The 18209-nt window shown below is 46.4% G+C and overlaps 1 protein-coding gene across 1 annotated transcript in view; it reads left to right on the plus strand.

Annotated features, from left to right (window-relative positions):
* The window catches only part of REXO1 (RNA exonuclease 1 homolog), a 59314-nt gene that overhangs the window by 39264 nt on the left and 1841 nt on the right, over positions 1–18209 (plus strand). Inside the window, exons 11-14 of the mRNA XM_039515636.1 lie at positions 1971–2044; positions 11838–11948; positions 13138–13253; positions 14299–14437. Coding sequence (XP_039371570.1) covers positions 1971–2044; positions 11838–11948; positions 13138–13253; positions 14299–14437 — 440 coding nt within the window. The remainder of the gene's footprint in view (positions 1–1970; positions 2045–11837; positions 11949–13137; positions 13254–14298; positions 14438–18209) is intronic.

The raw sequence follows: 18209 nt of genomic DNA on the forward strand, positions 1-18209 counted from the left end.
AGCAAAACATTAGCTGCACTTTGCCATTTAACATCTGACCTATTATTAAACTTGACTCACTACAAAAGCCAATTTGGTTTTGTGCTTTGTCATTTTTTTTTGTTTTCTGTGGGTTTCACCAAAGTTGTGCATTGTAGCTGCAAATTGTCAGTATGTAATTTTGCAACTTGGTGGCGGAACACATTACAAAAGAGAGGACTTGGCAAAACACCATGGTAGCAGGTGGTGGTGTGATCCATGAAATGTAACGTTGCAGCTGTAGCAAAGATTTAATTTAAAGAAATACTACTTCTACTCTACTCAGCACTGATAGGGCCTCAAGCTGGAGTACTGGGTCCAGTTCTGGGCACCACACTTTGGCAAAGATGTGGACAAATTGGAGAAAGTCAGAGGAGAGCAAGAACAGTGATTAAAAGTCTAGAAATCATGATCTACAAGGAAAGATTATAAAAATTGGGTTTGTGGGGGGACTTGATAACAGTCTTCATGTATGTAAAAGGTTGTTATAAAGATGAGGGTGATAAATTGTTTTCCTTGACCGCTGCCACTGGGCTTAAATTGCAGCAAGGGAGATTTAGGAAAGACGTTAGGAAAAGCTTCCTAACTGTCAGGGTAATTAAACACCAGAACAAATTTCCACAAACTCCCTAGGTATCCTTGGAGGTTTTTAAGAACCAGTTAGACAAACACTTGTCGGGAATGGTGTAGATAATACTTAGTCCTGCCTTAGTGCAGGACTAGATGACCTATTGAGGTCCTTTCCAATCCTACATTTCTATGATTTTGTATTACCCTATGGCAATTCTCTCCCCTCCCCCACCTCCCTAGGTCTCATGTCTTCCTTTATTAAACCCATTGTCCTTTTAGGATAATGGCTTGTGGGCTTTCAAAATAGGGTCAGGCCAACTCTAAAAATGATTTCAATCTGTTTGGAGTCAGTGCAAAGGCATGTACTGTACTGGTGGGGGCAGAGCTGACTCGCTCGGTCAACCAGCTGATCCTTATTGTGCGTGGGATTCTGCGTTTAAGCTAATTTCCTTTCTAGAAGGCAGCTGTGGGGGCAGTGTAGCAGAAGGATGCACTAGCCGGGTCTAGAGATAGTTATATCTCTAGAATGAGTAACTGTTGGAAGGGGAACCGATGGGTGAAAACAGGATCTGTTAAGAAATAATGCTGGTCCCTGACGGATTAATTGTATCCACTGAATCAGTCTTACTGTTATTACAGTAGCTTCCTGAGGCCCCAGTGGGGCTCCTTGTTTATGAGGCGCTATGTGAACGGTACAGAGTAGTGGTCGCTGCCCCAAAGAGCACAGTGTTTTCAATCGAATTCTTTCCCAGAGAGAGGCCTTTCTAATTTAAATCTTTGCTGTAGCTTTCAAAATACCCCTTTGCACACAGAGCCTTCGTCATCCATGCCTCTGTTTCGCAAGCCTGTTTGCTAACCAGATCCACAACAAAGCTCCAAAGCATACCTGCCGCTCTCGCACCCTGCTGCTGAACTTGGTTCGGACTGGCTGGGAGGGGAACACTTGAACCCTCTAGGTTTGGGGACTTTACGCCTCAATCTTTTCCTTTAACTGCTCTAGAAATTTTAGCAAGTGACCCTGAAAGCGTTGGGTCGCGTCTACACAGCAGCCGGGAGGCCTAATGCCCAGCTGAGGTCGACATGCACACTCTAGTTCGGCTACAGCTAGTGCCTAAAAATAGCAGCGTGGCCACAGCAGCACCTCGAGGTAGACATCCGAGCACGTGCCCAGGGGGTCGTGTGGGATTGTACTCTGGTGGCTACCTCGAACTGCCGCGTACCACTGTGGCCAAACCTTCCTTTTTAGGCACTAGCTCGAGCAGATCTAGCATGTCTGCCTCCCCAAATCGGGATTACGCCTCCTGCTGCTGTGTAGATGTACCTTTAGCTAACAAGGTTCCCTGCCATCTCCGATGTCTGACTCTTGTCTCTTGCCGTTTCAGTGCCGGGGGGCTGGGAAACGCACTACAGCTGCTGTTCAGGAGCTGTGGGTTCACCAGGATGCCAGGTGGCCAAAGTAAGTTGTGCTTCTTTTCCTCTCCATGACCCTGATCCTCTGTCGCTTACTGTCTTGTGTGCGCTTTCAAAAGACTCACCGCTTTCTTTGGGAAAAGCGATTATACATTCAACCTACTCGGTTATTAAAAGGTTGGAAATGTTCTTTAAAAAAATCATGAGGCGAGAGAGGGGTTTCTGCCTGGAATTTGACTGACTGATTCTAGGCAAACCATCATGCGTGACACCCTCAAGGAGTTACGATCTGGTCTGCTTTTAGGGTGTGTTAGAGCTAGAGTAAAAGGGAGCCCAAGAAGGTTGGTGCACTCGAGCTACAAGTACAATCACTGCTATTCCTGATGCTTGGAAACAGCTACGTGGCACAAAGCAGCCTGGACAGAACTAGTGTGTCTCTCACACAGATTTTCCCTTGGCCTTCCCTTCCTCACACACCTATAAAAGCCACTCTTGGTTTGAGGAGGGGCGGGAGTGGGGGGGGGGGGAGTATGCGGTTTTCTTCCCTCTACAGGGCACTTCCATTACCCTGGCTTGTTCTGTCCTCCTCCATATCAGTGCTCAACGCTTCTTCCCCCCCCCCCTGGAAAAGTACTGGATGGGAGAGTCCCTTTGGAACCCATAAATGCTGCTCAAATCTTGGGGGCGCAGCAACTGAAAGTGGTTCTAGCACCTGAAATCCAAGTGGGTAAGAAACCAGCTCAGGAATCGAGCTCTGGTCTCTTGCTCCAGGGAGCAGAATGTTGCTCCCAAAGGCTTAGTTGGTAAAAGGTGCCTCTTTCCATGTGCAACTTGTAAGTGGAATCCTAGCCCTGGCATAGGACCAGTCTTGGGAATGAATGACTGTCTAAAGCGAGCACCCCTGTCCCATCAGCTCCTCCCGTTGGGTCTGCTGAGCTGCTTCTCAGTCATCTGCTTCACTGGCTTCTCTGTACTTTCTTGTTGCTAGATATTTTGTTTCCAGACAAAGAAACGTTGTCTAGAACCAAGCAAGAGGAAACACAGAAGGAGCTTATCGAGTTTTATTGGGCCCCAAATTTAATCAACTTCAAAATGTCTGACGTGCCCCATGTCTTTAAAAATCTGTAGCAATAGAGCTCATTTTCTCTCGCCCTGTTTTTGAGGCCCTTGGCTGGCCCAGTAGCAATGATGAAGTAATGACTGGAGAGGTCTGTACATCCTGTGAACCTGATTCTAGCGCTTGCAAAGGAGAAACAAACAAAAGGCAGCCATATTTGATGGCAGGAAGTACGAGGGCAGCTGTAAAACTCAAGGTTTTGCAAAACAGAAAAGGCTTCAGGGGTGTGTACTGTACAGAATTATCCTGCCCTGGCCCTCAGGGCAGAGACTGGATTTACTAGGCTTTTGCTCTTTCTAATTTATTATTACTCACATAGTAGAAAAGAGACAATGTTTTTTAATCATCAGTTATATCTGACAGTGTTCTAAGGAGAAATACAGTGGGAGGAAGTCATAGAATCACAGAATATCAGGGTTGGAAGCGACCTCAGGAGGTATCTAGTCCAACCTCCTGCTCAAAGCAGGACCAATCCCCAACTAAATCATCCAGCTAAGCCAGAAGACCTTGACAAGAAGTTATAGAAACATGACTTCTGTGAAAGCTTCTGTACTGTTGTTTGAGGCCATCTTAAGCCATAAAAATTCACAGCCTTTCAAGAAATATTCAGTCTCCCTAGTAGCCTTTTATTCCCATGAAGCCTGCTGCAAGGGCTCTCTGGGGTTGAGGCATCCTCCTGCAACCGCCATCTCCTGGTTGCTATTGCTACACAACAATCATCTCTTTTCTGTTTTCTAATCAAAGTGGGTGAGTTTTCACAGCATCCCTTGACTGCAGAGCCAATATCCGTGATCCCCCAGCAGGCGTGTGATGAGGGAAAGTAGAATGGGTGTGTTTGGCAGGAGAGGGAAGAGAGCTGTTCTCAGCAGCTCTGAAGGCAGGCATTGTAAACAACAAGTAGCTGTAGGCAAGGCCTTATGAATGGGATATTTGGCTGTTCTTTGCCCTGGTGAAATTTCTACATCTTTTCCTGCCAAACATACTTGAGATGCACAGGCCATGAGCTGCATTGCAGTTAGCAAAGCTAACAGCAGATGGCAGACTGTAGCTGCACAGACAGGTTTAGCTTTCCTATGAATGTGCATCTGGAACTGCTGTACTTCACAGTAACTGTTGAGGGCTGGTTCTCCTCACCATCTAAACACTGGAGATAAGAGAGCATGGGGCAGTAAAGTCCCACGTGACACAGTCAGACAGCCATTAGCTATCAGTGGTCCCAGCATATCTGCTAGGTTATTTTACTGACCCCAGTCATATTGCAGCCCTAGTTGAGGGAGAAAAAAACCCACTTGATACCCAATGACCAGTCTTTGTAAGTATCTGCATCCTCCCATTTCTTAGCAAAAGAAACCTGATATGTGTGCACCGATGCAGTGCTGGCAGGTCTGGCCATCGACTGCGTGGACATGGTTGAGCTATTGTACACAGGAATAGTGTTGGCTTTGAAGAAACAGATACTGAGGAGAAATTTTGGTAACGCGAGGTTGCTGTACAGTCACTGATGCACAGCATAGTTCATTTCCATTCATGCGGTTTCCTGCGCTGTGGGCGTGTCTGATTTGCAGCAATCACTTGTTTATGCAAACATGCAACTCTGCCTTTATTGGGTACTTGTTAAACATCTGCTTTGATTAGCCTACTGCCTTTGGATCTCTTCATCTGTGCGGCCACCTTGACTTCTAACTCTCTGTACCCAGTCACCAAACCTAGTGCCAGGCGTAATCTATTTCCTTATGGGACAAGGAGGAGCCAGAGACAAGTGAGGTGTGTTGGTGTATGGAGGAGATGAGGTATTGAGGCAGCCGTGTTGGTTGTGGGCATGTAGCTGGAGAGTTGAGGGTGGTAGCCAGGCAGAGCTTAGTAAATTACAGAAGCCAACCGAGAATGGGAAGAACATAGATGAGAGTTTCCAGGACGCAGTAGAACAGTCCCACTCCTGGTCTGACAGCCTCTGTGCTGTTGAAGAGGATGAAAGGGAAGGAGACCATCCAACTGGAACAGAGGGAAATGATCCCATAGTTGGGATCATCCTTCCAGATGATGTCATGGTATCCTCTCACACTCTGGGGCAGGGAACTCCAGTTAATAGGACGAGACAGGTAATAGTTATGGGGGGGATTCGATCATTAGAAACATAAATAGCTGGGTTTGCGATGACCAGGAGAACCTCATGGTGACTTGCCTGCCTGGTGCAAAAGTTGCGGCTCTCTCAAGACATCTAGATAGACTTTGTGTAGTGCTGGGGAGGGGTCAGTGGTCGTGGTACTTGTATGTACCAATAACATAGGGAAGGATAGGAAAGAGGTTCTGGAGGCCAAATTTAGGCTGCTACATAAGAGATTGAAGTCTAGGACCTCCATGGTAGCATTTTCTGAAATGCTTCCAGTTCACGCGCAGGGTCACTTAGACAGGCAGAACTGCAGGGTCTCAATGCGTGGATGAGACAATGTATAGGGAGGAGGGGTTTAGATTTATTAGGAACTGGGGAATCTTTTGGGAAAGGGAGAGCCTATACAGGAAGGATGGGCTCCACCTAAACCAAAATGGAACCAGATTGCTGGCACTTAAAATTAAAAAGGTCGTAGAGCAGCTTTTAAGCTAAAGGCTGGGGGAAAGCTGACAGGAGGAGCACATAGTTCAGACAGAGACATCCTTTAGAGGAGGATATGTTAATGGAGATTCTCTACGTCCTAGTAAGGAGGAGAGGATGGAAAATGATAAAATATGGGTAGGATCTGATGAGAAACAGTCAATTAAAAAAGAGGCCCATTCAGTTACATCATGTAATGGCTGGCAGCTAAAAAGTGACAAGTTTTTAAAGTGCTTATATACAAATGCTAGAAGTCTAGATAATATAGGTGAACTAGAGTGCCTTGTATTAAATGAGGATATTGATATAATAGGCATCACAGAAACTTGGTGGAATGAGGATAATCAATGGGACACAGTAATACCAGGGTACAGAATATATCAGAAGACCAGAACAGGTCGTGCTGGTGAGGGAGTGGCACTATATGTGAAAGAAAGCATAGAATCAAATGAAGTAAAAATCTTAAATGAAGCAAACTGTACCATAGAATCCCTATGGATAGTAATACCATGCTCTAATAATAAGAATATAGCAGTAGGGATATATTAGCGACCACCTGACCAGGATGGTGATAGTGACTGTGAAATGCTCAGAGAGATTAGAGAGGCTATTAAAATAAAAACTCCCCATATTGACTGGGTACATGTCACCTCAGGACAGGATGCAGAGAGTTTCTTGACACCTTAAAGGCCTGGTCTTGGAGGTCTTTGGAACCCACACGAGGAGAGGCAATTCTTGATTTAGTCCTAAATACAGCACAGGATCTGGTCCAAGGGGTGAATATAGCTGGACGACTTGGTAATAGTGAACATAATATAATTAAAATTAGCATCTCTGTGGTGGGGAAAATTCCACTGTAGAATTTAATTTCAGAAAGGGGGACTACACAAAAATGAGGAGATTAGTTAAACAGACATTAAAAGGTGCAGAGCCAAAAGTGAAATCCCTGCAAGCTGCATGGAAACTTTTTAAAGACAGCATAATAGATGTTCAACTTAAATGTATACCCCAATTTAAAAAACATAGTAAGAGAACCAAAAAAGTGCCATTGTGGCTAAACAAAGTAAAAGAAGCAGTGAGAGGCTAAAAGGCCTCCTTTAAAAAGTGGAAGTTAAATCCTAGTGAGGAAAGTAGAAAGGAACATAAACTCTGGCAAATGAAGTGCAAAAATATAATTAGGAAGGCCAAAACAGACTCCAAAAGTAATAGCCAACATTTTTGTAAGTACATCAGAAGCAGGAAGCTGCTAACCAATCAGTGGGGCCACTGGATGATCGAGATGCTAAAGGATCATTGAAGGACGATAAGGCCATTGCAGAGAAGCTAAATGAATTCTTTGCATCAGTCTTCACGGCTGAGGATGTGAGAGAGATTCCCAAACCTGGGCCATTCTTTTTAGGTGACAAATTAGAGGAACTGTCGCAGATTGAGGTGTCATTAGAGGTGGTTTTGGAACAAATTGATAAACTAAACAGTAATAAGTCACCAGGGCCAGATGGTATCACCCAAGAGTTCTGAAGGAACTCAGATGTGAAATTGCAGAACTACTAACTGTAGTTTGTAACCTATCATTTAAATCAGCTTCTGTTCCAAATGACTGGAGGATAGCTAATGTGACACCAATTTTTAAAAAGGGCTCCAGAGGTGATTTTGGTGATTACAGGCTGGTAAGCCTGACTTCCGTACCGGGCAAACTGATTGAAACTATAGTAAAGAACAAAATTGTCAGACACATAGATGAACATAAATTGTTGGGGAAGAGTCAACAAGGTTTTTGTAAAGGGAAATCATGCCTCACCAATTCTTTGAGAGGGTCAACAAGCATGTGGACAAGGGGGATCCAGTGGATATAGTGTACTTAGATTTTCAGAAAGCCTTTGACGAGGTTCTTCACCAAAGGCTCTTAAGCAAAGTAAGCTGTCATGGGATAAGAGGGAAGGTTCTCTCATGGATCGGTAACTGGTTAAAAGATAGAAACAAAGGGTAGGAATAAATTATCAGTTTTCAGAATGGAGAGAGGTAAATAGTGGTGTCCCCCAGGGGTCTGTACTGGGCCCAGTCCTATTCAACATATTCATAAATATGGAAAAAGGGTTAAAAAGTGAGGTGGCAAAATTTCCTTGCAGATGATACAAAACTGCTCAAGATAGCTAAGTCCCAGGCAGACTGTGAAGAGCTACAAAAGGATCTCACAAAACTGGGTGACTGGGCAACAAAATGGCAGATGAAATTCAATGTTGATAAATGCAAAGTAATGCACATTGGAAACGATAATCCCAACTATTCGTATAAAATGATGGGGTCTAAATTAGCTGTTACCACTCAAGAAAGAGAGGTTGGAGTCATTGTGGAGAGTTCTGTGAAAACATCCGCTCCATGTGCAGCGGCCGTCAGAAAGGCGAACAGAATGTTGAGAATCATTAAGAAAGGGATAGATAAGAAGACAGAAAATATCATGTTGTCTCTCTATAAAGCCATGGTACGCCCACATCTTGAATACTGTGTGCAGATGTGGTCGACCCATCTCAAAAAAGATATATTGGAATTGGAAAAGGTTAAGAAAAGGTCAACAAAAATGATTGGGGTATGGAACGGCTTCCATATGAGGAGAGATTAATGAGACTGGGACTTTTCATCTTGGAAAAGAGACGACTAATGGGGGGATATGATAGAGGTTTATAAAATCATGACAGGTGTGGAGAAAGTAAATAAGGAAGTGTTATTTACTCCTTCTCATAACACAAGAACTAGGGGTCACCAAATGAAATTAACAGGCAGCAGGTTCAAACAAAAGGAAGTATTTTTTCACACAATGCACAGTCAACCTGTGGAACTCCTTGCCAGAGGATGTTGTGAAGGCCAAGACTATGAGAGGGTTAAAAAAAGAACTAGATAAGTTCCTGGAGGATAGGTCCCTCAATGGCTATTAGCCAGGATGGGCAGGGATGGTGTCCCTAGCCTCTGTTTGCCAGAACTGGGAATGGGCGACCGGGGATGGATCACTTGATGATTCCCTGGTCTGTTCATTTCCTCTGGGGCACCTGGCACTGGCCACTGTCAGAAGACAGGATACTGGGCTAGATGGACCTTTGTTCTGACCCTGGCTGTTCTTATGTTCATGTCAATATAATTTGAGGGAGGGTGTTTCCTACTAACTCAGTAATAACTGTATTCTGGGCTAAAACTCCTTGATCTTAGAGCTTTAGTTCAGAATAAGGTTATTGCTTCATAATGGGACAATAATTTAACACTTTGGAAATTTGCTCATAAGGCCAAGAAGATAAATGGAAGGCAGTAGCTCTTTGCTTTTCACATGGTCAGTGTTTCTGTGCGTTTGTCTGCATGGCCTGGTTTTGAAGTAAGGTAACTTATTTGCACTGACTGAGCACAGTATCTTGATTTCCTTGCACTCCCTTATACCTGGAATGATGATAAATGGCTCTTTATATGTTGTGCATAGCTTTAAATCGAGACGGTAGCCACCCAAGATAGGGATATGATGCCATAGAAGGGATTCTAGGGATGATCTAATGAGCCTGAAGCTGGAGTGGTTCAGTATGAGATGCTCACTATGGAATTTCCCTGCATAACTCTTTTTCTTTAAGAAGAAAGAGCAAATGTTATTTATTAGCATTTTCTCCTCATTTTATACCTGTTCCCGAATGTGTAACTTGTCTCTCAGGCATGAGCTACGGATGTGATGCCTGAACTTCTCGATCCATGTGGATGTGAGATTCTGGTTGTACATGGCCAGGTTTGCCATCGGTGGTAAAGTTGTCAGAAGCAGTGGATCACCATGTGGTGTGAGACTGCAGAATACCTGCATTTTTCCAGTCTGTTGCTGCCCCCATGCCTTCAGCTTTGTGTATTTGCTGTAGTATAACAGCACTAATTGTTCATAGAATCTCAGGGTTGGAAGGGACCTCAGGAGGTATCTAGTCCAACACCCTGCTCAGAGCAGGACCAAACCCAACTAAATCATCCCAGCCAGGGCTTTGTCAAGCCTGACCTTAAAAACCTCTAAGGAAGGAGATTCCACCACCTCGCTAGGGAACCCATTCCAGTGCTTCACCACCCTCCTAGTGAAAAAGTTTTTCCTAATGTCCAACCTAAATCTCCCCCACTGCAACTTGAGACTGTTACTCCTTGTTCTGTCATCTGCCACCACAGAGCACAGCCGAGCTCCATCCTCTTTGGAACCCCCTTTCAGGTAGTTGAAAGCAGCTATCAATTCCCCCCTCATTCTTCTCTTCTGCAGACTAAACAATCCCAGTTCCCTCAGCCTCTCTTCATAAGTCATGCGCTCCAGCCCCCTAATCATTTTTGTTGCCCTCCGCTGGACTCTTTCCAATTTTTCCACATCCTCCTTGTATGCAGGGCCCAAAACTGGACACAGTACTCCAGATGAGGCCTCACCAACGCCGAATAGAGGCGGAATGATCACGTCCCTCGATCTGCTGGCAATGCCCCTACTTATACAGCCCAAAACGCTGTTAGCCTTCTTGGCAACAAGGGCACACTGTTGACTCGTATCCAGCGTCTTGTTCACTGCAGCCCCTAGGTCCTGTTCTGCAGAACTGCTGCCTAGCCACTCAGTCCCTAGTCTGTAGCAGTGCATGGGATTCTTCCGTCCTAAGTACAGGACTCTGCACTTGTCCTTGTTCAACCTCATCAGATTTCTTTTGGCCCAATCCTCTAATTTGTCTAGGTCCCTCTGTATCCTATCCCCGCCCTCCAGCATATCTACCACTCCTCCCAGTTTAGTGTCATCTGCATACTTGGTGAGGGTCCAGTCCATGCCATCCTCCAGATCATTAATGAAGGTATTGAACAAAACCGACCCTTGGGGCACTCCACTTGATACCGGCTGCCAACTAGACATGAAGCCATTGATCACTACCCATTGAGCCCGATGATCTAGCCAGCTTTCTATCCACCTGATAGTCCATTCATCTGGCCCATACTTCTCTAACTTGCTGGCAAGAATACTGTGGGAGACCGTATCAAAACCTTTGCTGAAGTCAAGGAATAACACGTCCACTGCTTTCCCCTCATCCACAGAGCCAGTTATCTCCTCATAGAAGGCAATTAGGTTAGTCAGGCATGACTTGCCCTTGGTGAATCCATGCTCACTGTTCCTGATCACCTTCCTCTCCTCTAAGTGCTTCAAAATGGATTCCTTGAGGACCTGCTCCATAATTTTTCCAGGGACTGAGGTGAGGCTGACTGGCCTGTAGTTCCCCGGATCCACCTTCTTCCCTTTTTTAAAGATGGGCACCACATTAGCCTTTTTCCAGTTATCCGGGACCTCCCCCGATCGCCATGAGTTTTCAAAGATAATGGCCAATGGCTCTGCAATCACATCCGCCAACTCCTTTAGCACCCTTGGATGCAGCGCATCCGGCCCCATGGACTTGTGCTCGTCCAGCTTTTCTAAATAGTCCCGAACCACTTCTTTCTCCACAGAGGGCTGCTCACCTCCTCCCCATACTGTGCTGCCCAGTGCAGTAGTCTGGGAGCTGACTTGTTCGTGAAGACAGGGGCAAAAAAGAAAAAAAAGGCATTGAGTATATTAGCTTTTTCCACATCCTCTGTCACTAGGTTGCCTCCCCAGTTCAGTAAGGGGCCCACACTTTCCTTGAGCACCTTCTTGTTGCTAACATACCTGAAGAAACCCTTCTTGTTACCCTTCACATCTCTTGCTAGCTGCAACGCCAAGTGTGAATTGGCCTTCCTGATTTCACTCCCACATGCCTGAGCAATATTTTTATACTCCTCCCTGGTCATTTGTCCAATCTGCCACTTCTTGTAAGCTTCTTTTTTGTGTTTAAGATCAGCAAGGATTTCACTGTTAAGCCAAGCTGGTCGCTTATTGCTTTATGAAACATTTTCCTGTACAATTGTATAATCGCTGGCTGTTGTGTAATTGCTGCCTTTCTACAGGGTACCTGCTTGGTTGAAACCTTTTGCCAGCCAATCCTATTCTTCATTTGTAATTGTTGGAAATGTAAAGAAATTTGAATCTGAGATTTGATCTGTTGGAAAGTTAGTTTTGAGTTTTGTGTCTGGCTTGTGATGGGATTTCAGGTACTTTCTTTTGTCTTACAAGTGTGTGTGGATTTCTTTTTAAAGCAACATGTCCAAGATGGCCGGAAGGAGAACCTGGAGGGTTTTGTGAAAACTTTTGAGAAGCTGCCTACTACCAATGGCTATCCAGGGATCTATGCTTTAGACTGTGAAATGGTGGGTATCCGGGAGCAGAAATCCTAACTGAAAGGGGAACATGCATGAAATAGGGCTGGTGGGAAGCTTGGGGTGGAACAGGGCAGCTCTCTGCAGTGCTCTCCTGTAGAGATCTGTTTCCGCTTGTCAGTCTCCCAGAAGAAGAAAAGCCGCACTTGGGATGCTGCATGTTGTTCAACAGTTACTCTCTGAGTGGGAGTCTTATCCATCAGCAGTGGGAACAGTACATTCTAATCCATTTGCAAGAGGAGCCAGGACTCAGGATGTAACTGATCAGGACGATCTAATCCAGTGCTTTCAAGCATCCTTTTGATACCGTTTATTAAGAGCAAGCCTGTTCAGGATCACCGCGTATCAAGTTATTTTAAAAAGTGGATTATGAATTGTAGATATCCTCTTTGTGGAACTCTTATTAATATTTATACCAGAAGGTTCCCTTGCTGTATGAATAACTGATTCTCCCCTGATGCTGTGCTCCAGAGCTCACGTACTGTAGACCTGCCTGTCTATAGGCCATGCTGTGGCATACATATACAACTCCTAGATACTTTTCCTTCATCTGCCATAGTTAGCATCAAAGAAGACTCTTCTTTTTTTCCTTTGGCAGACGGTGTGATTATCTGGCTGTATGATGTCACAGCACATTCTGGGGGTTAGTGGGAGATGTATTTTTAATTGGTCAGCTGCTGTTCATACTTAAGATGATAAATTTCTTTTAAAAAATAGCATTGTTCAGGGCTGCCCAGAGGATTCAGGGGGCCTGGGGTCTTCGGCAGTGGGGGCCCCCTGCCATCGAATTGCCACCGAAGACCTGGCACTTCGGCGGCGGGTCCCAGAGCGGAAGGACCCCCCCCACCGCCGAATTGCCGCTGAAGAGCTGGAGCGGAAGGCGCTCCGAGGGCCCAGGCCCCGTGAGAGTTTTCTGAGGCCCCCAGAGCGAGTAAAGGACCCCCGAAAAACTCTCATGGGGGCCCCTGTGGGTCCTGGGGCAAATTGCCCCACTTGCCCCCCCCCTCCCCCCCCCGGGCGGCCCTGGCATTGTTAGCCAATGCATGCCAGCCAGCCGTGCAGCAGCGTAACTGTCGTAATTCAGGACATGCTAGTGCTAACATGTATGGGTGGTACATAAATACCTGGGCTGCAAACACCATGCTAAGACCAGCTCTCTTTGCTTGTTTGGGGTTGACAGTGTTACACCAAGCAAGGACTGGAGCTGACGAGAGTAACTGTGATCAGCTCTGACCTGAAAGTGGTCTATGACACCTTTGTCAAACCTGACAACAAAGTGGTCGACTACAACACCAGGTAAGAGCAACCCCTCCCCTGGATGGAGTGTGGCCAGAGCCATTAAAAAGGCTTTTGACTCTGCTTTCTGGGGAGAGTTTTTAATAATAAATGACTTCAGCAGCCCAACACTGCTATCTCGGCATGGCTTCTCCCCCGTAGCCTGTCAGCACCGCTCTGTAGCTGGCTCGAGAAGTGATGACAAGGCATTTCTCAAGTCCCCTCCAGCTATTCCTCCCCAGCAGCTGAGTTCGCTGCCTCTGCAGCGTGTGGCTTATGATTAGAATTTGAAATTGCAAAGCTCATTTGTGGCTGCTTTTCCTCTCGTACGGAGGACATGAAGACTTCCCCTCAAGCCCAGCCACTTACTTGCTATGCCGACTATTGTGGCTGCCACTCAGGTGAAGCCCTGATTTCAGTGGATCACGTTGTCGTAACAGACCAGCAGCTGTGCTGAACTGGCCCAGAAACCATGAGTGAGGCTACAATTTTATCCACAAAAATTTTACTGCATTTCATGGCAGAGGTGTGGGAAAACAAGCACGTGTCTTGGAAAGCGGAGGAACAGGGGTCCTGCACGGGTGTGGAGAGTGAGCCCACCCTGCCACAGCAGCTCCTGTCCTGTGGGGCTGCACCTGGCCCATGAGGTTGCAACGTTACTCAGGTTTGGTGCATCCGCCTGCCCATCTACTTCTGGGGGGTGGGGGGGATGCACCAAACCCGAGTGGCCCAGTGATCACGTGGGCCAAGTCGCAAGGCCTTGAGGGCAAAGGAGCTGCCACTGTGAGCGTCTCAGACGTGAATCACAGTTAGCACAAAGACCAGGACCGCCGCACCAGACCTGCAGTCTTAACCAAGAGCCGTTTCAGTAATGGGGGCAGGTGCCAAAAGGTGCCTCTGTCACCATGTCGTGCTACAAATCTCAATGGTCTGAATCACTTGGCTGAAAGCTTCTTGAGAACTTTGAGAATGGAAAGTTTTCATTGCCTCAAACATGTGGGTGTTGCTAGGGCGTGGCAGGTTCAGCCTCAGTAAGGAGAAGTCCTCTGTTGCTGTCGCACTGCAGGTTTTCAGGTGTGACGGAGGAGGACCTGGAGAATGCAAGCATCACCCTGCGAGACGTGCAAGCTGTTCTATTAAACATGTTCAGCGCAGACACGATTTTGATAGGACACAGCTTGGAAAGTGATTTATTTGCACTAAAGGTAACAAAGCCTGTCCCCTCCTTCCTTTCCTTGAATCTGTGTTTACCGTTTCACCATTACAGAAAGAGTTTGCCTTCATGAGAGCAAGAAGATCACAGGACAGCCTTGTCCGAGCCATTGAAGGCTGCCAGATCGGTTGAGCAGGGGCACAAGCAGTGTTTCAAGTCACTAGTGATCTGTACCAAAGGATACCATCTAGCTCTGTCTGACTGGGGTTGCTTTGCGAGTCTGTGAGCTATCCATGAGGCAGCTTTGTAGTATGGCGCAGTGGTTAGAGGCTGGAGGGGATTGGTTGTATGCCATTAAGCCCCTGAGTGAGCTCTAAGTTGACAGGCATCGTTAGAAAGGAGAAACACCATCCCCAGGGGCCCAGATTGTTCCCTTGTTGATGCGCTCAGCAGTGCGGTCAGGGATTGGATGAGCCGTGGAAAGAGAACCCCTCTTTTACTGTCATGGAACCACCCCAGAGAAGGGCTGGCCTGTCAAACTGTCTCCTGAAACCAAGACTGCATTCACATGAATTATTTAATTTGGTAAGAGTTTTGGGCAGGAGGGAGAGGACTGGCTACTAGAACTCCTGGATCCTAGCCCCTGGTTTGCCACTGACTTCCTGTGTAACCCTGATCAAATCATTTTAGCCGTTCTGTCTATCTGGGGCCAGGTCTATGCTAGCAAATTAAGTTGGCTTAACGATGTCGCTCAGGGGTGTGAAAAATCCGCACCCTGAGTAGTGTAGTTAAACTTCTCTACCCCCAGTGTAGACGGGGCTAGGTTGACGGAAGAATTCTCCTGTCGACCGAGCTGCTCATAGACTCATAGACTTTAAGGTCAGAAGGGACCGTTATGATCATCTAGTCTGACCTCCTGCACAATGCAGGCCACAGAATCCCACCCATCCACTTCTATAACAAACCCCAGCCTATGTCTGAGTTATCGAAGTCCCCAAATTGCGGTTTGAAGACATCAAGCTGCAGAGAATCCTCCAGAAAGTGACCTGTGCCCCATGCTGCAGAGGAAGGCGAAAAACCTCCAGGGCCTCTGCCAATCTGCCCTGGAGGAAAATTCCTTCCCGACCCCAAATATGGCGATCAGTTAAACCCTGAGCATGTGGGCAAGACTCACCAGTCAGCACCCAGGAAAGAATTCTCTGTAGTAACTCAGATCCCAACCCATCTAACATCCCATCACAGACCACTGGGCATACTTACCTGCTGATAATCAAAGATCATTTGCCAAATTAATTGCCAAAATTAGGCTATCCCATCATACCATCCCCTCCATAAATTTATCAAGCTTAGTCTTAAAGCCAGATATGTCTTTTGCCCCCACCACTCCCCTTGGAAGGCTGTTCCAGAACTTCACTCCTCTAATGGTTAGAAACCTTCGTCTAATTTCAAGTCTAAACTTCCTAGTGTCCAGTTTATAGCTGCCTGTCAGGGAGGTGGGTTGCCTATGCCGATGGTTAGGCAGTATCGGCGCAGCAGTGCTGCTGTAGCATTTTGAGTATAGACAAGCCCTAAGGTGCTTCTCTGGCCTTCATCACTGTAGCATCTGGAATGGTTCCCTAGGGAGGTGGTGGAATCTCCTTCCTTAGAGGTTTTTAAGGTCAGGCTTGACAAAGCCCTGGCTGGGATGATTTAGTTGGGGATTGGTCCTGCTTTGAGCAGGGGGTTGGACTAGATACCTCCTGAGGTCCCTTCCAACCTGAGATTCTATGATCTGAGCTCCTCAGTCTTTCATCCTCACCACTCCCCTGTGGGGCAGGGCAGGGCCGGGCCATTGCCCCACTGTACAGAAATGGAAACACAGAGAGACTAAGTGACTCCCCCAAGGTCAGGGGATTGGCACTTGGTTCAAGCCCACAAATCACAAAACCATCCTTTATCCATGTAGCCCTATTTGATAAAGGGGTAATAGTTACTGACTCATGGGGGCGTTGGGAAGTTTACTGCATTCATGCCTGTAAGCTCTTTGCCTTTCTATACCACCCTCCTTCCCAAGATCTCAAAGTATCAGTGATCACAATAAAAAAATCATTTACGGTCTCATCAGCACAAGATGACGGTGTTGGCCTCTTAAAGTCATTATTTTCTCTTAGCATCGCAGAAACTGCCAAGAGAACGAACCCAAAAGCAATATAGCAAAGCTTTACAGGCAGTGCCGTGCAAAGTCATAATCTCTAAAGGCTCTGGCAGTAAAGAAGACATCCCAATAATGGCCACAGCAAGCTTCAAATAGCAATAGCATTTCAGTTTTATATTTAAAGCTGTATTATCCCCTTTCCTCAGTCTCCCTGATCTACATAAGTAATTATTCTGCTTGGGCTGATGCCAGACTTGACTGTGCCAGAGAGGAGATTATCCATAATGTTTGGCAGTTTTACACTTCAAAGAGCGCGGCAGGTTGTTTCCATTAAACTGCAGCTGTTCTAAAGCATTTCCATAGCTCAGCTATGAAACGATTAACGAGTAAGTTGCAAGTTGTCACGCAACATTAGCAAGCGCCTAGACAAAGTAAGGGGCAGGCGGGCGGCTGGTGAGTCAAAGGCCCGTTCAAGTCATCCTGTCTCGTGAATCAGAAACCTAAAGAAGAGAGCCCTCCAGGAAGTGCCCTCGCTGGCCAGACGTACAAATTAACCTGCACTGTCCCTATGATACTTAACCTCTCTCTCACCCTGGCTTCTTCATAGCCCCTGTTAAACACTCCTCTGGCCAGCACAGAGACTGAACGTGGGAGCTCTCCAGTGCATAGCAAACTTGAGCACGTGCTGTTTCAAAAGCACATGGGCTCTGTCATGCTGGATTGAACCACTCATCCCGCTATCTAGCCCGGGGGTAGGCAACCTATGGCACGGGTGCCGAAGGCAGCACACGAGCTCATTTTCAGTGGCACTCACACTGCCTGGGTCCTGGCCACCGGTCCGGGGGGCTCTGCATTTTAATTTAATTTTAAATGAAGCTTCTTAAACGTTTTAAAAACCTAATTTACTTTACATACAACAATAGTTTAGTTCTATATTATAGACTCATAGAAAGAGACCTTCTAAAAACATTAAAATGTGTTACTGGCACGCGGAACCTTAAATCAGAGTGAATAAATGAAGACTCGGCCCAGCACTTCTGAAAGGTTGCTGGCCCCTGATCTAGCCATTATCCTGACTCCAGCTCTGGCCAATGCTTGATACTAGAGGCAAGTGAACTCTCTGCTCCTGTTATGTATGTGAGTGGCAGGAAATTCCTTCCTGGCCTCTGCAGTGATTTGCTTGTGCCCTGCCCATAAGATCTGCTCACCTTGTCTCATCCTACATTAACTACAAAAGACACATGATCGGAGTATCCAGCCCTCTTCAAATCCATCTGCAGATAGAGCAGGAACAGAACCATTCAAGCTAATATGAAACTCTCAGAAGTGATTCCCTTGCAAAGCTCCAGCCCCAACTTAGAAATCAATGGACTTGTCTCTAAAAGAGGCAAGAGTCTGCTTGTGCAGAGGTGTGGCGGGTAATGGGTTAAGTCCAAGTCTGTTCCGAAGCACAGCTCATTCTGGTTAAAAGGGCCCCTCTCAAGGAGCTGCTCTGACTGTGTAACAAGCTGTGAAAAGACTCCTCTGGAAGCGTCTCTGGTGCCAGGCTAAGTGGACTAGCTGCCCTGTTGCTCGGAGGAGTTTTAATGGCTGAGTTGGATAGAAGCAGCTTTGCCTGTGGAGAGGAGTTCGTGCATTGGCCGGGCAGGCAGTCTGGCTGGCAGAAGGTGCTGTTCAGGACACTTCGGTT

The sequence above is a fragment of the Mauremys reevesii genome, linkage group 26 (assembly GCF_016161935.1).
Source record: "Mauremys reevesii isolate NIE-2019 linkage group 26, ASM1616193v1, whole genome shotgun sequence".
NCBI lineage: Eukaryota > Metazoa > Chordata > Testudines > Geoemydidae > Mauremys > Mauremys reevesii.